The sequence below is a fragment of the Alexandromys fortis genome, unplaced genomic scaffold (genome assembly GCF_014885135.2).
Source record: "Alexandromys fortis isolate MF-2015 unplaced genomic scaffold, M_Fortis_MF-2015_v1.1 scaffold_82, whole genome shotgun sequence".
Taxonomy (NCBI): domain Eukaryota; kingdom Metazoa; phylum Chordata; class Mammalia; order Rodentia; family Cricetidae; genus Alexandromys; species Alexandromys fortis.
Window position 1 is genome coordinate 1,349,940 of NW_026067963.1, and position 24,283 is coordinate 1,374,222.

The 24,283-nt window shown below is 38.6% G+C and overlaps 1 protein-coding gene across 2 annotated transcripts in view; it reads right to left on the bottom strand.

The window, feature by feature from the left end:
- Nemf (nuclear export mediator factor) overlaps positions 1 to 24,283 on the bottom strand; it is a 44,992-nt gene that overhangs the window by 4,716 nt on the left and 15,993 nt on the right. For both annotated transcript variants that reach the window (XM_050153658.1, XM_050153659.1), the window contains 17 exons: positions 20,475 to 20,552; positions 20,173 to 20,381; positions 19,792 to 19,977; positions 18,813 to 18,876; positions 16,692 to 16,780; positions 13,864 to 13,967; positions 13,049 to 13,111; positions 12,477 to 12,589; positions 10,398 to 10,455; positions 9,515 to 9,573; positions 9,320 to 9,440; positions 7,562 to 7,832; positions 5,937 to 5,979; positions 5,768 to 5,817; positions 2,862 to 3,015; positions 1,798 to 1,875; positions 1,113 to 1,310 (listed from right to left, as the gene is read on the bottom strand). In XM_050153658.1, coding sequence (XP_050009615.1) covers positions 1,113 to 1,310; positions 1,798 to 1,875; positions 2,862 to 3,015; positions 5,768 to 5,817; positions 5,937 to 5,979; positions 7,562 to 7,832; positions 9,320 to 9,440; positions 9,515 to 9,573; positions 10,398 to 10,455; positions 12,477 to 12,589; positions 13,049 to 13,111; positions 13,864 to 13,967; positions 16,692 to 16,780; positions 18,813 to 18,876; positions 19,792 to 19,977; positions 20,173 to 20,381; positions 20,475 to 20,552 — 1,938 coding nt within the window. The remainder of the gene's footprint in view (positions 1 to 1,112; positions 1,311 to 1,797; positions 1,876 to 2,861; positions 3,016 to 5,767; positions 5,818 to 5,936; positions 5,980 to 7,561; positions 7,833 to 9,319; positions 9,441 to 9,514; positions 9,574 to 10,397; positions 10,456 to 12,476; positions 12,590 to 13,048; positions 13,112 to 13,863; positions 13,968 to 16,691; positions 16,781 to 18,812; positions 18,877 to 19,791; positions 19,978 to 20,172; positions 20,382 to 20,474; positions 20,553 to 24,283) is intronic.

Here is a 24,283-nt window from a genome sequence, read left to right on the forward strand (position 1 = left end):
CAAATGAAATATCACTCCATCATACTTTAGCTCCTTCCTTCTGTTTTGGCTTCTAAAGTACTGGAATATTAGCTATATGCCATCATATCTCGTATGGATATGGATATTTCTGGGCCTAAAGTTTACAGATAAAACTACACATATGGCAGTAATAGAAAAACTCATGAACAAAAGTGAAATTTAGAAACATTAAAAACACTGCTCAGTAGAGGAAAAAAGAATAGTGACAAATTCCTACAAGCATCTCACTAAACAGGTAACTCACACTTCACTAAAACAGTGTGGCCCAAGTAAGAACAGCCAAGTCAGGATTATAGTGATTACCACACCTGTTAACTTTCAGCTTGTACTTTATACAGATTTATTTTTAAAAGCTCAGTATTTCAAGAATTTTACCTACTCCGGTACAAAGATATACTTACTGTGATTTTTAAATGATTTATTTGATAACACCATTAAGTAAGTACCTTAGCTGGAAAAAATATTTCTTCCTGCTTCTACAACTGAGACCTAACCTCTGACAACATAGTTATTTTTAATATTATATAATACAAGAAAGCTTATAATACTATAGAAAAGTTTACACAAGTAAAACTTTATTTTCTACTTAAGCCCAATATATCCTTATTTTAACTGAGTTCCATTGGAATCATGTGAAACCTCTCCCATAAAACTGTTACTTTGTGTGTGCTCTGTGCATGAATACCTGTGTGCATGTGCCTGTGCAGGTCAGAGGGCAATCTTGGATATCATCAGAAATACCATCTACTTTAAGACAAGATTTTTCATGGCCCTGGAGCTTGCTGAGTGGGCTCTGCTCCCCAGCCAACAGCCACCCCAGTGCGGGGATCGTAAGTAAGTAAGTAAGTATATAAATTACAACCAGTTCTGGGGCTAGAACTCAGGTCCCATGGCAAGCATTTTACAAAAGGCCATCTTTCTAGACCCAAACTAATTTTCCAAAGGCATCTAGTCAATTTATCAGCAGCACATTTTTTTGTGAAACTAATTTTATCTTTGAGGCTTTGTTTCTATGATGAAGACCGACTTATCTTGGACTAACCCTGGCTCTCGTCACCCAGGCTCTGGTCACCCCACTTGGGAACACTCACCTTGTCATCATGAGGATCATCTACAGCCAAGTCGTGTATGTCCTGAGTCAGGACCTGAAGGGACGGTGGCTCCTTCTTAACCACATCGAGAGCCCGCTGTGCCCCCCTGGGCTTCTGTGGCTGCTTCATCACAGGCTCGTCTTTCGCTTTTCCTTTCTTCCCTTTCTTCCCCTTTTCTTCTTTGTTTGAACCTGCAGACTTTCAATTCATAAGGGGGAAAGAATCAATGTAATTATTATTAATACAAAGGTTTTAAAATAATTTTACTTTAATGTTTTGAATCTACGCTTTTGTTTTTCCTTACAATTGTGTGTACGCTTATGTGTAGGGTGCCCATGCCATAATAGACATTTGGAATTCAGAGGATGACATGTAGGAAAGTTTTCTCTTTTGAACACGTGGGTTCTAGGAACTGAATTCAGGTTGCCAGGCTTGGTGGAAAGTGAAGTGCCTTTACACACTGAGCTGCCTCACTGGCCCAAATAATGTAAAAATTTTATTTTCCTTTTTTTTTTTTTTTTTTTTTGAGATAGGGTTTCTCTGTAGCTTTGGAGCCTATCCTGGAACAACCTGGAACAAGCTCTTGTAGACCAGGCTGGCCTTGAACAATGTTAAGGTTCTTAATGTTTATCATAGCCTAGATGCCCACTGAAAAGCAAGAGAAATAATTTAAGATGTTACTCACCGCTAGCAATTTCATAATAAGTTCACGATCTTCTTCATCCTGGTCTTTGTATTTTTCCTTCATTTTTTTCATTTTACTCTGAAATCAAAAGATTTGAAAAAAAGCAATAAACAATAATTTTTAAATGCCTCTCCATTCTACCAAATATGCTTTTGAACAAGGCACCAACCAATATAAAGATCAATGCGGAGGATAGGAAGATGAGTATGCCATAGTCCTCATCCAGCTGGGACAAGGAAGGGGAAGTCAACACAACTTATTTTGTATTAAAAGCGGCTTTAAAAGTCTGGCTCTCTGCCCTTCTCCCGCCGTCTGTGAGCCTTCCTTCTTGGGCCCCTGTGCAGGAACAGTGCAACAGGTACAGTGGATCCCTGAGTAGTGGAGGGCTAGGACTGAGCAGACTCCTCTAAGTGGCTTCACTGGTGACTCAGGTTGGGGTCACATACACTGGCAACCCTCTTGTCAGGATATAGGTCTCCTGTTTACTGCTTCCCACTGTCTGAAGCGAATGATGCCCCTCAGATGGTCTGCCACAGTGAGAACATGTTATCTATATCACAATGGCTGCCTTGTTCAACTTTCAAATCCCAGTGCAACAACACTGAAGGAAGGTGTCCCCACCATCTCAGCCTCCATGCTAGTCCTCATGATCTCTCAGCAATGTTTAACATCGGAAGTTTGTATGTGTTGGTAGAAGCCCTTTCCCGGTACAACCTTCATCAGGTACAGTCTTACCTTTCCAGCTAACTTTCAGCCTCAGAATTAAAAACTTATGTACATATTCTATTTTACTTAAAAATTACTCTATGTATATAGGCATTTTGCCTACATGTCTATCTGTGCACCACTTGCAAGAGGCCAGAGAAGGGTGCTGGATGTCCCGGAACTGGAGTGACAGACAGATGTTAAGTGCCATGTAAATGCTGGAATTGAATCTGGTCTTTTGGAAGAGCAACCAGCCCCTTTTATTTCACTTTTAAACGTTTAAACAAGACCAAGAGGAACACCGACTTCACTTGCGAGCCATACTGAACTAAGGGGTCATTCAGAAGCATATTTATTACCTTTTGCCCTCTTTTCATTGGCTGTCCAGCTGCAACATTTCTGCCTGTGTTCTGGTTAGCTTCAGTGTGCACAGCATTTTCTCTTTCTTTCTCCTTTCCTTCCATCACTTCTAAATCCCCTGAGTCACTTGGAAGCTTTTTCTTTTTCATTTCTCTAAATGAAAAAAAAAAAAAAAAAAAAACAAGTAATATCACATTTTAAGAATGTCAAATGTGTCCTAAAAATGTCTAAATGGGAAGGGGAACATATACAATGTTTGCCTTTTTAACTTAATAACTACTAGACCACTGTATATAAAGAGACTCATATTATCAGGTAAAAAAGACCTGAAAAATCTTTCAAAGATTTCTTATTCTGTCATCAAGACTCAAAAGTATTACTTTTGCTTATCCCTCCTCAACTACACATTCATTCATTGAACCAACAACCCTCATGTGCAGACATCAGGACTTCAGAAGGGTACATTCTGTTGCTTTGGCATCTTTCTATTCCCAGTGCTACTGTCCAGGTCCTCACTGCCTCTTAGACTCCTTTGAGTCTTTATAACCTTCCCTGTTTCCTCACCTTTGTCACAGTTCCACTCAAAAGTTTCCAAAATATTCTCCTAATATCACTTGTAAAATAAATCTCCAAGTCCTAAGTCATGCCAGGTTCTCTTATATTTAATCTAAATTTACCTTCTACTCTAACCATCTATGACTTTATAACATATACAAAACCTTTCTTTTTCTTTCCTCTCAAGTCTATTTATCATTTTTCCAAAATATCACAGATACATTTTACTTCCCAATCTGTCTTTCCTTGTTTTAATGCTAATTGTCCTTAAAGTCTTTTTCAATTTCGTGTATCTGTTAAAATATCTAAGGTATATTTCTTTTCTTTCTTTTTTTTTTCTTCCCTGAGACAGGGTTTCTCTGTAGCTTTGGAGCCTGTCCTGGAACTAGCTCTTGTAGACCAGGCTGACCTCAAACTCACAGAGATCCGCCTGCCCCTGCCTCCAGAGTACTGGGATTAAAGGTGTGAGTCACCACTGCCCGGCCTAAGGTATATTTCTTGTGTATATGTGCATGTAGAGCCCAGAGGATGATGTGTGTTTTGCTTCATCAAACTCTGCCTTATCCCCTTGAGGTAGGATCTCCCACTAAACTGGGAGCTTTCCTGTTCTTTTGGTTTCTGACCAAGCCCCAAGAAACCTCCTGTTTCTTTGTCCTAGTGCTGAGACAACAGGTGCTCACTGCTGTGCTCAGCTTTCTACACAAGGTCTAGGAACTGGAACTCAGGTCCTATGTGTACCTGACAAATACTTTACTTACTTGAGCATCTCCCCAGTCCCTAGGCTTTTGACATATACAAATTTTTCCTAATTAATTAAAAATTTTTCTATTTATCTTTATTAATATCCTAGAATTAAAGAGAAAAAAAAGGGAAGAACAAGAGAGGGTAGGAGAGAAAATGAAAATAAGATCAAAGCGTGGGAGCTGAAGAGATGGTTAAGAGCACTGACTGCTTCTCCAGAGGACCAAGGTTCAGTTCCCAGCACCCACATGGCAGCTTATAACTGTCTGTAATTCCAGCTCCAGGGGACCTAACACCCTTACACAGACACACATGCAGGCAAAACACCAATGCAGAGTTTAAAAAATAAGTTATTAAAAAAGACCAAAGCGGGGCTGGAGAGATGGCTCAGTGGTTAAGAGCATTGCCTGCTCTTCCAAAGGTCCTGAGTTCAGTTCCCAGCAACCACATGGTGGCTCACAACCATCTGTAATGAGGTCTGGTGCCCTCTTCTGGCCTGCAGACATACACAGAGACAAAAGATTGTATACATAATAAACAAACAAACAAACGAATGGATGAATAAATAAATAAATAAAATTTTTAAAGAAGATCAAAGGATGGTATAGAAATGTATGGAAATATCATGATGGAATTCATTAATTTGTATACTATAAATGAATTTTAAAAAATCAAGTGCTGGGGCTGGAGAGATGCCTCAGCAGTTAAGAGCACTGGCTGTTCTTCCAGAGGACCCAGGTTCAATTCCCAGCACCCATACGGCAGCTCCCAACTGTCTGTTATCCAGCTCCAAGTGATTTGATGCCCTCACACAGACATAAAGGCACATAAAAATGAATAAATTAGAAATTAAATAAAAAATCAAGTGCTTTATATCCATAATGTCGTACATTCACTGTACATGTTTACATAATAGTAAAAGGTTTGTTTTACTACTTATCTATCTCACCTATCATAAATGAGCCTTAAATACAAAAACACATATTAGAATTGGACATAAAGGATCTTGGTGATGGCCAGATGGAGGTGGCGCATGCCTTTTCTTTTTTTAAAATTTACTTATTTTATGTATATGAGTGCTCTATCTTCATGTACACCTTTATGCCAGAAAGGGCACCAGTTACTATAGGTGGTTGTAAGCCACCATGTGGTTGTTGTGAAGAACAGAGCCATCATCTCCCCAGCCCCCAAAGGTGGTGGTGCACACCTTTAATCCCAGCACTCTGGAGGCAGAGGCAGGTGGCTCTCTGAGATCCAGGCCAGCCTGGTCTATAGAAGCAAGTTCAGGATAGTCAGGGTTGCACAGAAAAACAAAAAAATACCAGAAACAAAAGAATTTTGGTGATTAGGAATCTTCAAAATAGTCAAATACATGTTAGCTAAGTTATTTTAAAGTTTAAATTTATTATTTATTCTTCTGGATATATGATGTGTGAATACAGGCACAAACGTGCTCTATCCACGTGGAGGTCAGGATAAGGCCCAGGAGTCAGTTCTCTCCTACAGTGGGGGGGCTGGGAAGTGACTCTGTCATGCTGTACAGCAGGCAGTTTTACCCTTCCCGTCTCTCATTGTTCAGCTGTCAATGTTTTATATAACCCCTTTTTACCTTCTTTCTTTGGCTGACAAATGTCTTCGGCTCTGTGATTTACTGTCACTCTATTAAACAAAACAAAGAATAATAAAACTATTGCTATTATTTTTTCAAATAGTAAATTACAAAAGAACTTATTCAGAAAAACCATAATTTTTAAAAAATAACTTCAAAAATAGCTTACTGCATTAGAAGATTCTTCTTTTGTAGCCAGTTTCTGCAGAGGCCTATGGAAACAAAAGAATTTATTAGCCTACGAATGCCATTTAGTTCGTCTTAAAATTCCCCCATCTGCTTACAGTCCTACAAACCTTCAAATACAACAAAATACATCCAAATCATATTCCCATGCTTTTATATACATTCCTCGTGTGACATGCGTTAAATCTTTTTCTGTGTCAGCTGCTGCTAGAAGCTCTGCACTAAAATCTCCACCAAAACCCTGTAAAGGGAATACTGTTTTCTAAGACAGAAATTCATGCTTTAACACAATGTAGCTTGCCCAAAGAGACACCCTAAGACTTAATTTCGGTCTGTCTGACTTCTAAGCCATGCTTTAAAACTCTAATAACAATTCTTAAACAAAAACAAACCAACAAAACATCATCCTCTGTGGTAGTGCACGCCTTTAGTCCCAGCACTGTAGAGGGAGGCAGAGGCAGGAGAATCACTGTGAGTTCAACACCAGCCTGGTCTACAGGGTGAGTTCCAGGACAGCCAAGGCTACACAGAGGAACCCTATCTTAAGAAAAGAGAAGAAAAAAGAGGGGTAGGGAGGGGGAGAGGAGAGGAAAAAGGGGGGGGGGGGGGGGGGGGGGGGGGGGGGGGGGGGGGGAGGGGAGGGGAGGGGAGGAGAGAGAAGAGAAAAGGAGTGACTGATTTGTGAGACAAGGTTTCTCTGAGTGTTATGAAACTCATTCTGTAGAGCAGACTGCCTCCCTCTGCTGAGATTAACAGTGCACACCACTATGCTCTGCTTTAATATCTGTATTTCATTATGTATATGTGTCTGTATTTGGGTATGTGCAAACGAGTGGAGGAAAGCCAGAAGACAGCTTGGATTCCCTGGAGCTGGAGTTACAGGCAGTTGTGAGTGGCTCAACAGGGGCGCTGAGGAAAAAACTCATGTACCCTACAAAAGCAATACACTCTTTTGAGTTGTCTCCCCAGTCCTTCCTTCATAGCAATATTTTCAAATAAATGCTTTAGTAGAGTCTTCATCCCCATCATCTCCTGAGTTCCCCTAGCTACCCCTCACTGCAGTCTCCTTTCCTCCTTCCCGTTCTGTGTCCTTTGCACCGCCCCCACTCCATGTCTCTTCATCATCTATTTGTTCCTCTTGTCTCCTCCCCAGGGTTTTAGGCTTTTTACACCAGACCCATCTCTATACACATTAGAGGCTAACATCTGCATTTGGCAGAGATTGTAGCCTTTTTCTTTCTGAGTTTAGATCACTTTGTTTAATATCTTATTATTCAGATCATCCATTTTCCTGAAAATGTCATAATTTGCTTTTGCAATGCTGGTTGAACCCCAGGTTTCTAAGCATGCAAAACAAACACTATTACTCAACAAACATGTCCTGAGGCTGGTTATTTCTAGTCTGACCTACTTTGGCTACTTTATATACTTTTCTCCTCTGATCCTGGGACTTTCTAGCAGAAGAGGAGGGTGAAAGGACTAGACTAACCCCGAGTAATAGCTACAGCATGAAGAGCGGGTGGAGACTGAAGCTAGTGTTACTGTTTTATAAGGGTCCCTCAACATCACTTCCAGTCTATGAAGGAAACTTCTTCTTTTCACCGTTACCTCTGGGACTGAAGGTGGGACAAGTCAATGGTGGTGTCGGGGTAATCGAGGATGCCTTCCTCCTCACCCTTCATCTCACCAATGGGCTCTTCGTCTTTCGTGACTTCTTTGGATTCCCCATCTTCAGAACTTTCCTCCTGTATTAATTCCTTACTTAATTCATCTCTGCCACTCTCAACAGCAACCTCTTGATCGACCTGAGTCACAAGTTCTACTTCTATAGGAGTTTCATGTAATTCCTCTTTATCGTCTTCACTGCTGTCACCCCCTTCTGTAAATTCCATAAGGAAAGTCAGTATGCAGCTTCCATTGATGCTATGTGATTGATTCCAAGAATTCCTAGGTTGCCCAAGTGGTCAACAGAATAATTCCTGATCATCTCCACAATGTATTATGCCCTATTCTGACAAAAGGATAGTCCTTACATGACCTCCAAGATCACTCTATCACAGATGGACAGTGCTGATATTTCTGTAACAAACCTAAGTTGTCTGTCACAGCTACCTCCAGAAGGCAAAATAATAAAAGTAGCTGTATAAATTCTAGTTTTATTAATTTGTAAATGACAACCAACAAACATAATATAATTAACTTCACACTTAATTGAAAGAATACAAATATTAATAACTGGACCCAATTGCCATCTTGCAAGGATTATCATGAAATTAAATAATATTATTGTTATTTATATAGCACTTTATAACAGGGACATGGTAGCTATCAATCAACAAAATCTAACAACATAGTAGTTTTAAATTAAGCAATGCAATATGACTTCACAAAAAAATGACCCTAGGAGAGAGAATAACTATAGAAGTAATTCAGGGTACCCTTTCTAGGCACACTGGCTTATACCCATAATACTGGCATTTGAAAACTGAGTCAAAATGATAGTCAAAAGACTGGCCCTAACCAAAATGTTAGGAACTATACTGGATATAAATTCATCTTATCATTTCTAACTCCTAAACCCAAATGGAAATGTTAATTCAAGTTTACCTGTTAGATATATTTACAAGATATCCAGTAGGAACGCAAACTTTGCCAAATGTATTTTGATTATGTATTTAGTTAACTATTTTTATCATTAGAATATTTTTTTTTCAATCCTTAGCACAAAAAAAAGCATATTTAGCATTTCCAGAAATAAAATTCAAGAAAATTAATAGTACTTTGGGTTATTTTTGAAATTCTGGTCATCACAGAAGAGGCACAATTTCTCAAGATTTAGGAATAAAACTAAAGAATGAAAAATCACAGGGCTTGGCTGGGTATGATAGTGAAGTCCTTTAATGCTAACACCAAGGAGACCAAGAGAGAAGGACTGATAGAAGGTCAGTGCCAGCCTGATCCATATGACAAGGTCTAGGCAAGCCAGGCTCCACAACAGTCTCTTGTCAAGAGGAAAACAAAGCCCCAAGCCTGGTTGGGAAGATGAAGATTTTCATTGGTAAAGTGCTTGCCTTTCAGGACATGGACATGAGCTAGATTTGCAGAAACAACATCAGGGAAGGGGACCAACAGCAAATCAGGCGTGGTGGCAAGCACCTGTAATCCCAACAACCATGGTAAGGGGTAAGCTCACTGCCCAGTTAGCCTTGTTAATGAGCAAGCTCCAGACCAGAAAGAAACCCAACTTTTAGAGAAAGTCAACAGTGCCTGGGAAATACCCAATGTGTCCTCTGGCTTCCCACACACATGTGCACATAAACAAGCACAAACAAATCACAAGCCAATGTATTATAACACGTCAACTACCTAGTTGCTCCATCTCTTCTGACACGAGTTCACTTGTGCAGCTTGTCAGTGTTTCCATGTCTTCATCCTGTGTTCTGACTTTTCGTTCACCTCGATGTCTCCAGACGCAAGACTCATCTACCTGAAGAAAGAGTTTTTCCTCACTGCTGAGCTTCAGTGAGAGTATAAAGTAAGCCCAAAGAAAGTGAAGAGTACCTTAAAAAGGAAGCTAAACCCCATCATTAGATACGACGGAGGAAGGAAATTCTTTTTTCCTATAAAAGATAATATACATTAATATTATAAAAATCATTTTTTCTACTTTTTTGTCTGAAAATAATACATACCACTGATTATATCCACTTTCACCTTGTACTAGAACATAAGCATTCAAAATACTTAGTATTATATATATAGGAATAGTTATCAAGAAAAAGTATGAGAGCTTGTTCCCACCTTTTGAGTTTGCCAGAACCATAATAATCTTTTTTTTTTTTTTGATTTTCGAGACAGGGTTTCTCCGTAGCTTTTGGTTCCTGTCCTGGAACTAGCTCTTGTAGACCAGGCTGGCCTCAAACTCACAGAGATCCACCTGCCTCTGCCTCCCAAGTGCTGGGATTAAAGGCGTGCACCACCACTGCCCGGCTTCATAATAATCTTTTTTATTTAAAAAGGTCAGACTAGGGGCTGGAGAGATGGCTCAGAGGTTAAGAGCATTGCCTGCTCTTCCAGAGGTCCTGAGTTCAATTCCCAGCAACCACATGGTGGCTCACAACCATCTGTAATGAGGTCTGGTGCCCTCTTCTGGCCTGCAGGCATACACACAGACAGAACATTGTATACATAATAAATAAATAAATATTTAAAAAAAAAAGGTCAGACTATAATTCTTATTCTTATAAATCCAACTATGTGAAATACATTCTCATCAATAACTGTATGACAACAAATGCTGACTTTGCCATGCCAAGGCAAAAATTTCCTTGTTTCTCAACAAAATTTGTATGTGCAATTATAGCAACCCATTTCTACTCAAGAATATCTGTAAAATGGCTTCTGCCTTCATAATTCAACTTAGGGATATTTTTCATGTTGTTACCTCTTATCATGAAGCTTCCTGTTGTCAAATATTCTCCTGTTGGTGCTGTTTTAGACACCTGAAGAACACAATAATGCATTATATTCTTATCTAAAGAAAAAAAAATGAGACAGGTTCTCAGTTATTATAGGTCGGCCTTGAATTTGCTCTGTGACTGAGGATGACCTTGAATTTCCAGTCCCTCCACCTAGGATTACCACTGTGGCCTCCTTTACATGACCCTGGGATTAAACATTGGGCTTTGTGCATGCTAGAAAGGAAATCAACCCAACTGAGTTACATCTTTAGTCTCTTCAGATCTTCTTTTAAAAAGTTTTCTACCCAAGAGGAGGAAATAATCATATTCAAGTGAGCAAATCTAAGTGCTGAAAACTTTATAATTTAGTAAAAATCCTCAACATTGCAGACACATATATCCTTCCCACAACAGATATACTTGACGGCATAAATGAAGAACAAAAGACCCACTACTCCAATAGAATGACATGGACTAGACTGGACCTAGCTTTTCCTTCTAGCATAGGATATAATGAGTAGAGAATAAGTTTAATAAGCTTAGCACAAAACTTTACTAGAAGATAAAGTTATAGTCACTAAAATCCTTTTCTAGGATTCTTTTTGAAAGTAAAACAGCTTTTTTTCCTTAAAAAACAAATAGTCTGAAAGGTTTTTTGTTTTGTTTTGTTTTTAACTTTTCAAGACAGAATTTCTCTGTGTAGCCCTGGTTGTCCTATAGACTAGGCTGCTAGCCTCTAACTCAATTCTAATGCTGGAATTAAAGGCATGCACCATGTCTCGCTTTGAAAGATTTTTTTTAAAGATTTCTTTATTTATAATGTCTACACACACAAGAAGAGGGCACACACACACACACTGCAGAGATCAGAGGACAGGTTGCAAGGAATTAATTCTTCCCTCCCACCATGTGGGTCCCAGAGATTGAACTCAGGTCATCAGGCTTGATGATAAGGGTATTTACTGACTAAGCCACCTCCCCGGCTCCTAAAACAGCTTCTCCTACAAGGAAATAAAAATTAATAGAATTTTCAAAATGTAGTTTGATAACACAAAGTGAGAGAGCTCATTCCAAAGATTTTACAGACTTGTAAATTCTCTGATTTGATGGTATTTTTATTAGTTATAAACAGTTAGAAAACCACTTCAATAGTGATTTAATAGTGGATGTATAAAGTATTATCCCTGTAAGTACATTAATTTCCTAAAACCACATCACAGAATAGCAAACATAAATATAAAATAACTCTTAAGGATGGTATTTTTTAATCCTACCACATAATTTATGATTCTTGCATAATTCATATATCATTGTCAAATATAATTCTTGAAAATGTGGATCTATTTGCAATGGGAAATCAAATATGAAATGATAATATCAAATAGCACTAACAGCTGAGCTTAGTGGCACAGGCCTGTAGTCCCAGCTACCTAAATGGCTGAGGTAGAAGGGCTGAGAGTTCAAGCCCTGTGTGAGATATATAAGTGAGCTCAATGCCAGCTGGAGGAACTTAGATCTCATCACAAAATAAAGTAACAAAGAAGGCTAAGGGCACTGTTTAGAATGCATTAGTCTCTAAGTGCAATCTCCAGTATGACAAAAACAAATCAAAAAGGCATCCAAAAACAAACAAAAGAGCACTGAAAACATAGAGGGGCACTTACTAAAACCAAGTGAATACACAAAACACAACTGACACCTAGTTTCTGGAGAGGCAAAAGAGAATTCAGAAAATCTAATTGAGCCGAATGTGGTGCTGCACACCTTTAACCCCAGCACTTGGGAGGCAGAGGCAGGCGGATCATGTTTGTGATCAGCCTGGTCTACCCAGCAAGTTCCAGGCCAGCCAAGGCTACACAGGAAGACCCTGTCTCAAAAACCCAAAGGAGAAATTTTGTTTTTTTCTTCACAGCACCTACCACCTGGTTTGCATATATTTTTCTCTACTGCTTAAACATAAACTTTATCAAGGTAGGTACTGTTCTTCCTTCTACATCCTACCCATCTGTAATGAGGTATAGCCCTTAAGAGATTATGAAAATGGACCACACAGCCCTTATTACCTGATGATGGTACACCCACCAAGCACTAGTGATAACTCGAGCATCCCAAGCAGCACTATAGCAAAGTGCCATTGTGCCTGCCTCAGTCAGAGTCCGTGGAGGGATGGGTTCTCCTACAACAGCAATGCTATGTTTCAATACCAAAGTACAGAGCTTCTACAGAGCAAGATGTCAAAGTTATACTTAGTACACAGTCAACCATCTTCTATCTTAAATATTTACACCACATTTATGTCAAGATTCTACCTACTTCTACCTGTTGTTTAGTGTTAGGGACCAAAAATTTGTATTTTATTTTTTATACTTATTTGTGCATATGTGTATGCATGTATGTGTATGTGTGCTTATGAGTGCATGATAATGCAGTGTAACTACGGCCACTATAATTCCAAAACATTTTATCACATCCTGTGGTGAGCCCACAAGTATTATACAGCAAATGTACAGCTGACAGATCTATTAGACTGTCCATGATAAGTGTGTGCAATTCACATGCATGCATCCACACACATACATAACCGAAACATTTTTTTAAAATGTTAAGAAAACTCCAGATAATGGAATTATATTACCTGTTGGATTCTTAATCACACAGCTGGTAGCTCCATGAAGATCAGCATGTACATAAATATCTCCTTAAAGAAAGACAAATGTGAAGTGATATTTTAGATCCTGTTCTTTCTGTTATCTGTTTTTGTTTTGTTTTCTCCTAAAATTTTACTTTACTTAAAAATTTGATGTTCACGATTGTTCTACGGCATGTATGTAAGTGAACTACCTGCATGTGGTGTCCACAGAAGGGAGAAAAGGGCATCAGATCCTCTGGAACTCTGTTACAGGTGGTTTTGAGCCACCATGTGATTGCTAGGAACTGAACTCAGGTTAGCTGCAAGGGATGCAAATGCTCTTAAGTGCTGAGCAATCTCTCCAGCCTGCTTCTTTCCTGTTTTTGAAACAGGATCTCTTAAGGCTACTTAGTTTATCTGGAACTTCTGGGTTAAAGTGGCCCTCTTGATTTAGCCTCTCCAGCAGCTCAACTACAGGCATGCATTACACACCCGCCTATAAACTGGACAAATGTTCAGACTTCAGCACTTAAACACTAAGCTTTAAAAACTTGGATCTTTTGTTACTTGGAGAACTGGAAGCTATTCTGTAAATACAGCAGAAGATCAAAAGTCCAACAGCACAGAATAGCTCATCAATACTCCTTTTGCAATACCCACTCAGCAACAAGTGGTAAAGACTTTCCTAACAAATTGTAAGACGGAGAGCATTAAATTTCTACTGAATTCTGTCAAACAAGAGTATAAGATGAAAACCAGTGCCTATTGGTGAAATAAATAATAAATCATTTAAGAGAAAATTTCATAGATTTTAGTCTTACCTGGTGTCAAGTATCTTTTTACAATGATCTCATTCTGTTGCTGATCTCGACCACCTATAATTAGATAGTTCTCTGAGCTAATGAACCACAGAAATTTCTCAAACCTATCAAATTGAAAGAAAATAAAGTTAACATTTTCTTCTTTATAGCTGCCTGAATTCATACCCTTTTTAAAACAAAAAGTAACAGAGAAACCCTGTCTCGAAAAAAAAAAAAAAAAAACAAAAAATAACAAAGCAGGAAGCTGTCATGCCTGTATAGAATAAGATAAAAACAATACAATTACTCTTCAAGAACCAAGCAAAAAATTTTTTAAAAATTAAAAAACAAACAAAAACCTGTAATGTAATTTTTACAGCAGTTTTAGAAGAAACAAAATTCTGTTAGGATACAGTGACACGTGCCAGTACTGGGGAGGCAGAGGTAAAGGTGACACAGTCTCTGGGGTGGGGGGTGGATGAGGACGCCATGGGGAAGAGGAGGACAAAGTTATCTCACTAGGTGTGGTGGGTGAGACTCACCTATGCTCCTAGCACTTAGAAGAGAACCAAGAGCTTTTCAAGGCTAGCCACAGCTACGTGTCAGATTAAGGCTAGCTTAGGCTATCAGAACAAACAACAACCCACAAACCCAAGTTATTTCCATTTAATTCTTCTTTTGGTTTTTAAGACAGGGTTTCTTTCTTTGCTTTTCCTTTTTTGTTTTTCGAGACAGGCTTTCTTTGTGTAACATCCCTGGCTGTCCATAAAACAAGCCAAGTATAGTGGGGTGATGCAGGCCTATAATCTAGAGTATTTGGGAGGTTGTAGCAGGAAATTTGCAAGTTCAACCAGCCTGCCCTACACAGTGAGTTCTAGACCAACCAAAAACACACAGACTGTCTTTGTCTTAAAAAAAGCAAAGAAAAAAAGGGAAGAAGAAAGAAAGAAAGAAAGAAAGAAAGAGAGGAAGGAAGGAAGGAAGGAAGGAAGGAAGGAAGGAAGGAAGGAAGGAAGGAAGATTGACTCAAATTTGTAATGGAACACTTCCTCACTTCCCCTCCAAGGTTTCTTTCTCTATGTTGGCCTGGCTTGAACTCACAGATCTACTTGAGTGCTGGGATTAAAGGTGTGTACCACCATACCAGGCTTTTGAAACACTTTCCTATAAGAAAAATTTTAGGACCATTCACTCCATTTTATAGGTAAATTTGATCTACATTTAAAGACAACTCAAGAAAGAACATTTCTAGCTTGTTTTATTGGGGCACTACGACCATGATATGACTACCTGATAAAAACACTGCAAGAAAAAAAAAATCACTACAGTATATAAAAATAAAAATTATAGTCAAGCTGGTCAATATAGATGTCAAATGTAACCAAACTAAGTCGAAAGAAAAGGAAACCAAAAAATTCAACAAAAACTTGATAAATGGGAAACAATCAATCATATTAGACTCAGGAAGCTGAAATGACTCCAGAACCCAGGAAAACAACTTCTTTTACAATATAAAACTCAAAATGTCAACATAAGTAAGATGTGGTAGCACAAATTTTTGAAAGCCGAGTCAAAAGGATCACAAGTTCAGGGCTAGTCTGGGTTACACTGAGAAACCCTGCCTCAAAACAAACAAAAGATGGCAACTTAAAGAACTAGTTTTAAGATGGCGTTAAAAACAGGACTGGCTAAAAGTTGCTTAAATAGTTTTCTATCTTCTTTCCAGTTCTAAATATGTTTGTAGTCCCCTTTTCTCATGCCAACAGAAGGTGAGGTAACACATAGCACACGTTAAACAGAAATAAAACAGAAACAATAGAGGTCTAACATAATGGATGCTACCACCCTCTACCATGTATGGTTCCCACTGGGACCTGAGATTGTGACAGCTAAGCCTTCACTTTACAAGTAGGTGGGGGGGGGGGGTTTAACACAGATCCTGTCACAAGTCCAACCATCAAGAGAACATCTCATTAGCACTTTAATATCCTACTCTGAAATATGAGCAACAAACAAGGGGCATCAGATTCTAATGAATGTCGTTACTATGAAAGCTGGAGAGTCCAGAAAAAAGGAGGTAGGTAAATAAGGTCATAAGGCAAATATTATTCTAAGGTTACCAAGTTATGATGGCTGAACAAATCTGTAGACCAACAGTACAACATGAGAACTATAATTGTAAAGCCAGGTGTGGTGGTGCACATCCTCAATCCTAGCACCTGGGAGGCAGAGGTAGAGGGACCTCAGGGAGTTTGAGGATAGCATGGCTGTACAGAGACCCTATCAAGACAGAGAGACAGAGACTAGAAAGGTGAGGCACACCTTTAATCCCAGCACTGGGGAGGCAGAGGCAGGTGGATCTCTGTGAGTTCAAGATCAGCCTGGTCTACATACAGAGCAAGTTCTAGGACAGCCAAAACTACAGAAAGAGACCCTGTCTCAAAAAAATAAAACAACAGAAATAAAAAAGCCCACCAACTTTCCCCTCACAATCCCACTCCCTAAAAAACCCCCATGAAGTCGTAATACAAGCTATTACAGAGAAAAGCAAGAGTATATAAAAGTCTGACCTAGACGAGCTAAAAGTAGCGACTGAAGAGATGGCTCAGTGGGTAAATGTACTTGCCGTCAAACTTGAGGTGAAAGCCGTCCTCTGACCTCCTCAGTGTGCTCTACAGCACGTTTCCCCACTCATATACCCACATACAACACAATAAATAATTGAATAAGTAAATAAATACAAAGAACAATGGGATAAGGATGAAGAACAATAGGACTCCTGGTTTTAGAGCTAGTGCTGTATTCCAACACAAAGAAAAACTAAACATAAAAAAGAACAGAATACTTACCAATACACTTTTCTTGCCTTCTGGATAGAAGTAACTGTTTGTACTTCTTTTAAGGTTTGCTTTGTTTTCTTTTCTGCTGATTTAAATGCCTATTTATAAAAATTTGTTTTCATTATTTTAGAATGTAGCTACGTAACATCAATGTACACAATGGCATAACATTGCTTTAGACAGCTTTCACTATATTGCCCAGCTGGCCTCTAACTCACAAAGATCCTTCTACCTCAGCCTCATGGACTACAGGAACACGCCACCACACCCAGGTTAATAAACAGTTGTTGTGACTCATGAGCCTGCTGACCTGAGTTTGATCCCTGTGCTCACAAATTGTCCTCTAATCTACATATGTGTACTATGTGCAAAAGATAAAACAGAAAAAAGATTCTGTCATAAGTGACTTGATTTATACACAAGTACATATATAACAAAAAACAAAAGATATTTACCTTAAGAAGTAAAATGAATTAAATATTTACTGCATGCAAAATTTTAAGACCTACAAATTAAGAACTTTCTTGTTGCTGGGAATGGTAGTGTACTCCTATAACCCCAGTACATGAGAAACAGAGGCAAAATGATCCTGAATTAGAGGCTGGCCTGATATACAAGAATGAGGCCAGTCTGGATTATAGAGCCTAGATCAAGAAGGTTATTCATTAATAGAAATTAAAGCCTCTACTTTGTTCCAGACAACCTTTAGAGACCAGAATGCAACAATGAACAAAACAGCCATGGTAACTTTTGTTGGTGGTGGTATTTTTGTTTTGTGTTATTTTTAGTATGTAGCTCTGACTAGCCTGGAACTCCTCATGTACAACTCACTATGTAGACCAGGGTGGCTTTGAACTCACAGAGATCCACCTGCCTCTGCCTCCTAATTGCTAGAATTAAAAGTGTGTGCCACTACATCTGGCAACAATGATACTTTTATGGACTTACATTCTAAAGGATAAACAGACAAATATTCAAATAATTTTATATCAATTGAGGAATTAAGAAAAAAAGCAAAGTAGAGTAGATTAAGGGTGGCATTATTTTTAGTAGAAATGGTCAACAAAGACGTCTCTGATGTCTCACTTGGGCGGATATGTAAATTAACAAATGGAGAGAAAAAACCCTTGAAAATCCGAGGGCAGATCATTTCAGGTAGGAAGACTAGCAAGTGCAAAGATCCATAGTGCACTATGGTTTCAGCAACAGGTAGGATTCCAGTGCAGCCAGAAAGAGTATGTAGAAGGAAAAAGTCAGGCGATAAGGAAAAAGGCAAACATCATACAAGGCTCTGTAGGCCAGGAAAGTAGCTCTGAATTGTATTAAGATGGAACGAAACTGGATGCTTTTCAGTGAAAGAATGATGGAGTTTGCTTGTGGTTTAAAAGTATCACTATGGCTGCTAAATTGAAAACAGTCTGCAGTAGGAGAAAAGGTCTACTTATGTGAATATAGATAACCAAGGCCTAAACCAAATGAATAACAAAACATGGTCAAAATATATATATATATATATATATATATATATATATTGTGTGTGTGTGTGTGTGTGATGTGACAAAGGCTGCTCTCAAACTCACTGTACAGTTTAGGATGACCTCGAACTCATCATCATTCTGCATCCACGTCCCAAGTCCTAAAATTACAGCCAAGTGACACAGTATCCAGCAGGTTCTGGTTATACATTAAATTGAGAAAAAAAAAGAATGTGGGACTGGCAAGATGGCTCATGGAGTCAAACACTTGATCCAAAGTCTGAAAACTTGAGTTTGATCTCTGGAGCCCACATAAAAGTAGGAGAGAAGCAATTTCTACAAAACTGTCCTCCAGTCTACACGCTTCCTGTGGTATAGGCACATATATATGTACATACATACTAGCAACAGTAAATGACAAATTTAGATATGAGAAAAGAATTCTGGACATCTCTGACATTTAAGCAGATAACAATGAAAATGCTATTTGCTGAGATGATGAAAAAAGGAGAAAGTTTAGGAAAGAAAGTAAGCACAAGAAATATGCATATGTAAAGCAAAATTAAAAATGAAAGATTTCTAAACTAGAAAACCTCACTTAAACAGAAAACAACAGTAAGCTGCAGAAACAATGTACATCATTTTATCAAATTACCTTCTCAGCAGCTTCAACAGTCCTCTGTGTTTTTTTAGCAGCATACCTCTTATGATCATAATATCTAGAAAAATAAATCTATTTTCAATATTAAGTAAAATCTTTCTTTAGTTTTTATTTTCAATTTTACAATCCTAGATCATATCGTAGCAAGTTGTATAGAGCACAAAATTAATTTTTACCAAAAGAAGTATATAAACTTTTCCTACAAACTGAAACACTCCCTTCCAGGAGGGGGTACTAGGAGACCCAGGAAGCAAGCACACTTCCCATGTCTGAGAAAGCTGTAGCCTGCAGTAAGTTTCATCAGGGTCCCTTTGGGTTAGAGATGCAATAAACAACTGCTTGAGGAGACGGCCAGCTGGACTGCAAGAGATCCCTTGGATTTGTTGAGGTGTTTCTAACTTGAGCACAGGGCTCTAGATAAACAGATTTCCTGAGGCATCACCCATGCTGAAGTGGTCTTTTCAGAGATGCAGCTATTTCTGCGTTATCCTTGCTCCTATAAGTCAGCCCTCACTCGTACTTCAGTTAGTAACTCCAGTAACAACTCAGTGGTTTGCCAACTTAGACTTTGATCTGCAGTGGATTCCCTTTCTAGGGTGAACAGACATATATGAGTACATGTGTGTGTGTGATGTTTCATTTCCCCAGATGAAACATTCTATCATTCAACAGGCAAAATGACACCTGTTACTAACATCCTACTGATTTAACATAGGCAATATTTTATCAAGAATTTATAGTTTGAGAAGTATAACTCATCAGTTAAGAGTACTGGCTACTCTTCTAGAGACCCTTGGTTTGGTTCCTGTTACCCATACTGCTGCTCACAACCATCTGTAACTCCAGTTCCAGGGGACCTGATGCCCTTTTCTGGCCTACTCAGGCACCAGGCACACTGGTGCATATATTTATTACATGCAAGAAAAATACCTATGAAGTAAAAGCTAAAAGAATCAATGGTTAAATGGCTTACTTTTTGGCATTGGCATAGGCTGACAGGCTGAGATCCACATCAACAAGCAGCGGCTTGTTTTTCTGAGGCTTCTGCAGCTGCTTGTTCTTTTGCTTTTTCTTTTTCCCTTTTGGTGGTTCAGCATCATTGTTCTCAACACTGGCATCACAATCATCATCTTCCTCCTCTGATAACAAGTATGGATTTCTATTAAAAATATTCAATAGTATTTCACTAATGTCAATGACATCACTTTTCATTTCAAACTTTCTCAAAAAAATTAGAAATGATTTAATTATATATTTTCTATTTTTGAGAATTCCCAAAGAAAACAATTTACAAGAATACAAAAAACAATTAACAAAATAAAAGCAAGCACTAAGTGGTAAGAGGCACACTTACCGCAGCAGCATTGAAACATGGTTTGTTTGGAGTTTTAGTTCTTTGATTGCACTTGCAACAGGGTCTCCTTGAGCTTGTGCTTCTTTCACAATCAGGCCAATTTCCGTCCAGTCTATCTGGTTGGCTAATGCACTTCGGACTACCTGAATGGCTCTATCGACTATCTGCAGGTTCATCTCTATGAGCTCTCCTTTCAGTTTGTCTATTTCCTTAAGAAGCAAACCAAATGTATTTACTATAATGCCAGTTGAGATAATCATATAATGCCAGTTGAAAAGAATTGGAAAAGCTAGGGATAATACCTGAGCCTGCTGAAGAGCTTCTAATCTGGTTTCATGATCCTTTCGAACATTATCTAGTTTCTTCAGCGCTTGTTTTTCCTTTCAGTAACAAAACAGATTTTTCAAGTTAGGCTTCTTTCAATACACAGCACTTCTACCTCTCAATTCCTAAAGCTTATTGTCGTAATGCTTCCTCTGCTTGTCAATGGTGTCACTTAGGCAGCTTAAAAAGTTTGCCCACAAGTCAGGCGATGGTGGCACACATCACCATCTGCTCGAATCCCAACACTTGGGAGGCAGAGGCAGGCAGATCTCTGAGTTCCAGGACAGCCAACACTACACAGAGAAACTGTGTCTTGAAAAACCAAAACGACAAAAAGTCTCCCCAGAGTTCACTCCCTCAAGTCTTACCCTCTTAAAAATGTCATGCTGAAATATTACCTCTACCTCCCAGTCCCTGTGTAGACTGTGTGTTTTGGTTACAAGTAAATTATATGTGAAGTGTGGCCCCAATCTCTCAACATTATTCAAACAAACAAAGATTTCTTATGGCATATGTTTTTCTTTCTCAGGCAGCATTAGAGATCAAACCTAGAGTCTCACACATACAAAGAAAGTACTCTACCACTGAATTACATCAGTAGCTCCAAATAAAAATTTTTTAAAAATTGTTTTAGTTACATGTGTATGAATGTGTACTTGCTTATGGGTGCCCAAGGAGACCAGAGAGGACACTGGATCCCCTGGTCGTGAGGTCAGAGGAGATTCTGAACAGTATAGTGTGTGCTTTTTGCAGCTGAGCTCTCTCCACACCTCCATAAATTCTTGTGTAAAATACATACTTAAAGATTCCACTTTCAGGGCTGGAGAGATGGCTCAGTGGTTAAGAGTACTGGCTGCTCTTCCAAAGGATCCAGGAGACCCAGATTCAACTTCCAGTACCTACACGGCAGCCCACAACCGCCTGTAACTCCAAGATCTGACACCTTCACACAAACATACATGCAGGCAAAACACCAATGCACATAAAAATAAATAAATTAAATAAAAAAAGATTTCATTTTCATTTATGCGTGTATATGTGTGGATTTCTGTATGTGAGCGCAGATCCTATGAAGTTCAGAAAAGGGCTCAAATTCCCTAGCGCTGAAGTTACAGGCAGTTGTGAACCCCTTGGCATGGGTGCGAGGAACTCAACCTGGGTCTTCTGGAAGCACATTATGCATTTCTTACTCATTGAGCCCTCTCTCTAGCCTCCCAGTAAGTTCTTTAAAAGTACAAACTAGGAGCTGGAGAGATGGCTCAGTGATTAAGAATACCTGCTATTCTTGCAGAGGACCCAGGTCTGGTTCCCTGAATCTAATGGTGACTCACAACCATCTGTAACTCCAGTTCCATGGAATTTGACACCCTCTTTTTAACTTTTATGGACAGTAGGCATACATGTAGTATACATACATGTAGGCAAAACACTTATACACATAAAATAAATACATCTAAAATCAACTTTTTTTTTCTTTCTTCAAGCCATGGTCTTACTCTGTAGCCCTGAAACTCACTCTCTAGACCAGGCTGGCCTTGAACTCACAGAGATCTGCCTGCCTCTGCCTCCCCAGTGTTAGGATTAAAGGCGTGTGCAAGAACCCCGTTACCCCTCTAAAATCAACTTTTGAAAGGCACACATTATCGTCTTATTTACATTTAGTTCCCTCAGCATTATATTCCAGTATTTTCCACATCTTTCACTCACATAATAATCTGACCTCCTATATAACATTTTATCAGACATAATTCATGCTTCAGAATTTGTTTTTTGGGATAGGTAGCAGACAAGGCTGGTCTCAAACTCACTAGCTAAACTCCTGATCTTCTTGCCTCCACTTCTCATCAGCAGGTATTACAGGCATACATACACCACCATGCTTGACTTACATTTCAAAATTACTGATTTTAGGAATATTTTTTCATGCTTTATAACATGGTCAAATTAATTATTATTTAAATGTTGGACAAAATAGCTAAAAGATTTAATTTATAAGAATGGTGACTATTAAAAGTGATTACCACAAAAAGTTATTGGTGTAGTTCAAGTATCCTTAAACAGGTGTTTGGTACAAGAAGTATTTCATATGCTGGAGTTGTTTTAGATTTTTGGAATACTGGCATACACACTATGGTATACTAATATTAAGTATCTGAAACCCTTCGGTATCACTGTGTTGATATAACTGCATATAAAATTGTACTGGTGCCCTATGGAATGGGATTAGGCATACATATGTACATATACACAGGCAAAATATTCATACTTGTAAAATAATTTAAATTTAAAAAAATATTAAATAAAGAAAATAATGAGTATCGCTGTGATACCTTTAATCCCAGTACTTAGGAGGCAGAGACAGATCGATTTCTGTGAGTTTCAGGACAGCCAGGGCTATATATAGACCCTGTCTCAAAAAAAATTAAAAATATACTAATAATGAGTATTCTTGCTAAACATCTGTTCGCCAGACAAAGTGCTTCCATCATGTGAAAATCATAGTGCAATTTATTTAACTACATGCTTGGAAACTGTACTATTTTAAAATAAAAGGGAAGAGCGTATAAGCATTCATATAACTTGAAATTCTGCACTGTTTTTGTTATGCTTAACTCTTTTTTTAAAGATTTATTTAGTTAGTTAGTTAATTTTGTATAGTGTTCTGCCTGTGTGTATGCCTGCAGGCCAGAAGAGGGCACCGATCTCATTATAAATGGTTGTGAGCCACCAAGTAGTTGCTGGAAGTTGAACTTAGGAACTCTGAAAGACCTCTGAGCGATCTTAACTTTTTATTTATTTTTTTTTATTTAATTTAATTTTATTTTTTTGATTTTCGAGACAGGGTTTCTCCGTAGCTTTTGGTTCCTGTCCTGGAACTAGCTCTTGTAGACCAGGCTGGCCTCGAACTCACAGAGATCCGCTTGCCTCTGCCTCCCGAGTGCTGGGATTAAAGGCGTGCGCCACCACCGCCGGCCTTCTACTTTTTATTTTTTGAAACTACATCATTTCCCCTTTCCTTCCAACCCCTCCCATGTACCTTGACTCTTTCTTCAACCATTGTTACATACACTCCCCCTACACCACCATGCCAAATACAAAACACAACCTGCTCAGTCCAACTAACACTACCAGTATGTTTACGATTTCAGTTGTGCCCACCTGGTATTGGACAATCAATTCAGGGACCGTTCCTGGGGAAGACCTGGGAGCATTCTCAGCATTCCATAGCTGCCCATAATTAATTCTTTGTCTGGGGTTGAGACCCTACGGCTAATATTTTTTAAAAAAATCAAATCTCTTCCAAATTAAAAGTGACTTTGGGATATATTGTATAAGAATAGATAAAAATTAAAAAAGGAAAAAGAAACAAATGTACAGCACATGCTCTAAAAATATGGTCAAATGCAGCAAAAATAGTGCATGTAAAATTTTCATTGCAGAATCATCACACAGAACAGACAAGGACCTAGTTTTAAAACAGCTTACAAAAAACAACACAACGTTTACAATAAAGACACAGGAAAGGAAATGCAGTTTATCCTCTGGCCCAAGTAACATGTTCCTTATAATGTAGTCTCATAGTGTTCAAGTTGAGACGCTCTGGGTTGCTTTAAATACACTAAGTCATACTGGGATATATAACAGGCTAGATCTCACTCCCTTTAGATCTTTAGAAAGATCTGAATATGGAATAAAAGTGGGAGGATGGAATGAGGTTATACTTCTCAATAAGACTCCTCTGGGCTTTTATCATAAACTAAGAGAAGGGCATATCATAAACTAAGAG